Genomic DNA, 1,133 nt, shown 5'->3' with positions numbered 1-1,133 from the left:
CGTCTCTCTCGCCTTTGCCTGCTCGAGCAGCGCCCTCGGCGTCTTCGAGTGGCTGGGGCCCATCCACAAGGTCGGCGGCACAGCCCTCGATCGCTTGTACGGGCGCTCGCCGCTGGCGGAGCGCCTCTGCCGCCTGACCGCGGGCTACGAGTGCTTCAACCTCATCGCCGTCGTGCTGCTGCCCGAGTACCGCACCGCCGCCTTCATCGGCCACCACGCCGTCACCTGCTTCCTCGGCGTCCTCCCCGGCGCGCATATCCGACCCCCTCCCTGAGCCGTCCCCAGACCTGCTCGGAGGCCTCGAGTAGGCGTTCTCTCGATGCACCCGTGGTGCCACTACTACGCAACCTTCTTCTTCGGCGTGGCGAGATTTAGCCGAGATGCGGCCAAGAGCGCCGGGATCTCTTCGGCGTGGCGAGCCTCTCTGGCGGCTGCGTCGGCTCTCCATCAGCCATCACGGTACACAACGTGAAATGAGGCAGTGTCCGCTGTGTACGCAGGCGAGCCTCTCCAGCGTGCCGCTCTGCGTGGGCGAGCTCTTCAGCGCGGCGGGGCTCGAGGCCCTCGTCGAGGCGTCCAAGCCGCCCTTCGTGCTGCTCTTCCTGCTGCTGCGCACCGCCTACTGGCCGTACGTCTCGGCCGGCTTCTGGCAGGACTCGCTCTGGGCGCTGGCCAAGCCCCGCGACCGCGCGCACTCCCTCGTCGCGTACGCGGCTCTGCTGGGCGCCAATGTCTTCCTCACCGGGCTGCAGGTGTTCTGGACTGGGCAGATATGCGCCGCGGTCGGAGAGGCGTTGGGCCAGCAGTGATCACGGCCGGCAAGCGGTGATCACCGCACAGATGCAGCGAAAGTCGGGTGCGAAGTGCGGTAACTACTTGTTATTGGGTACTTCGCTACACACCTTGTCAGACGCTCCGGGCACTTGGAGCACTTGGAGTGCAGTTGGCAACCGCACACCCAGAAGATCCCAGAGAGGGGGGGCCGCCCCCGGGGAGTGGCGGGGAGCTAACCCCTAACCGAAGGCGAAGCGCACCGCCCATCTCAGCGGGCCGGACGATTGGCGTCGGGTTACGGGCTAGAGAGCCCTAGAGAGCCGTAGCCCTGGGGGGGGGGGGGGGTGCGCGTTCGCAGG

General features: G+C 67.6%; 1 protein-coding gene across 1 annotated transcript; it reads left to right on the top strand.

Annotated features, from left to right (window-relative positions):
* Positions 1-70: 70 nt before the first annotated feature.
* On the top strand, positions 71-809 carry EMIHUDRAFT_124800 (hypothetical protein; the record flags this gene model as incomplete). Its single annotated transcript, XM_005762719.1, has 2 exons — positions 71-238; positions 501-809. Coding segments are annotated over 2 exons (477 nt in total), but the record flags the coding sequence as incomplete, so codon positions are not given.
* Positions 810-1,133: the final 324 nt, after the last annotated feature.

This window comes from Emiliania huxleyi (genome assembly GCF_000372725.1).
Source record: "Emiliania huxleyi CCMP1516 unplaced genomic scaffold EMIHUscaffold_6659, whole genome shotgun sequence".
In the NCBI taxonomy this organism is placed as follows: domain Eukaryota; phylum Haptophyta; order Isochrysidales; family Noelaerhabdaceae; genus Emiliania; species Emiliania huxleyi.
Note: the sequence above shows the minus strand (reverse complement) of the source record. Positions and strands in the feature narration are given on the sequence as shown.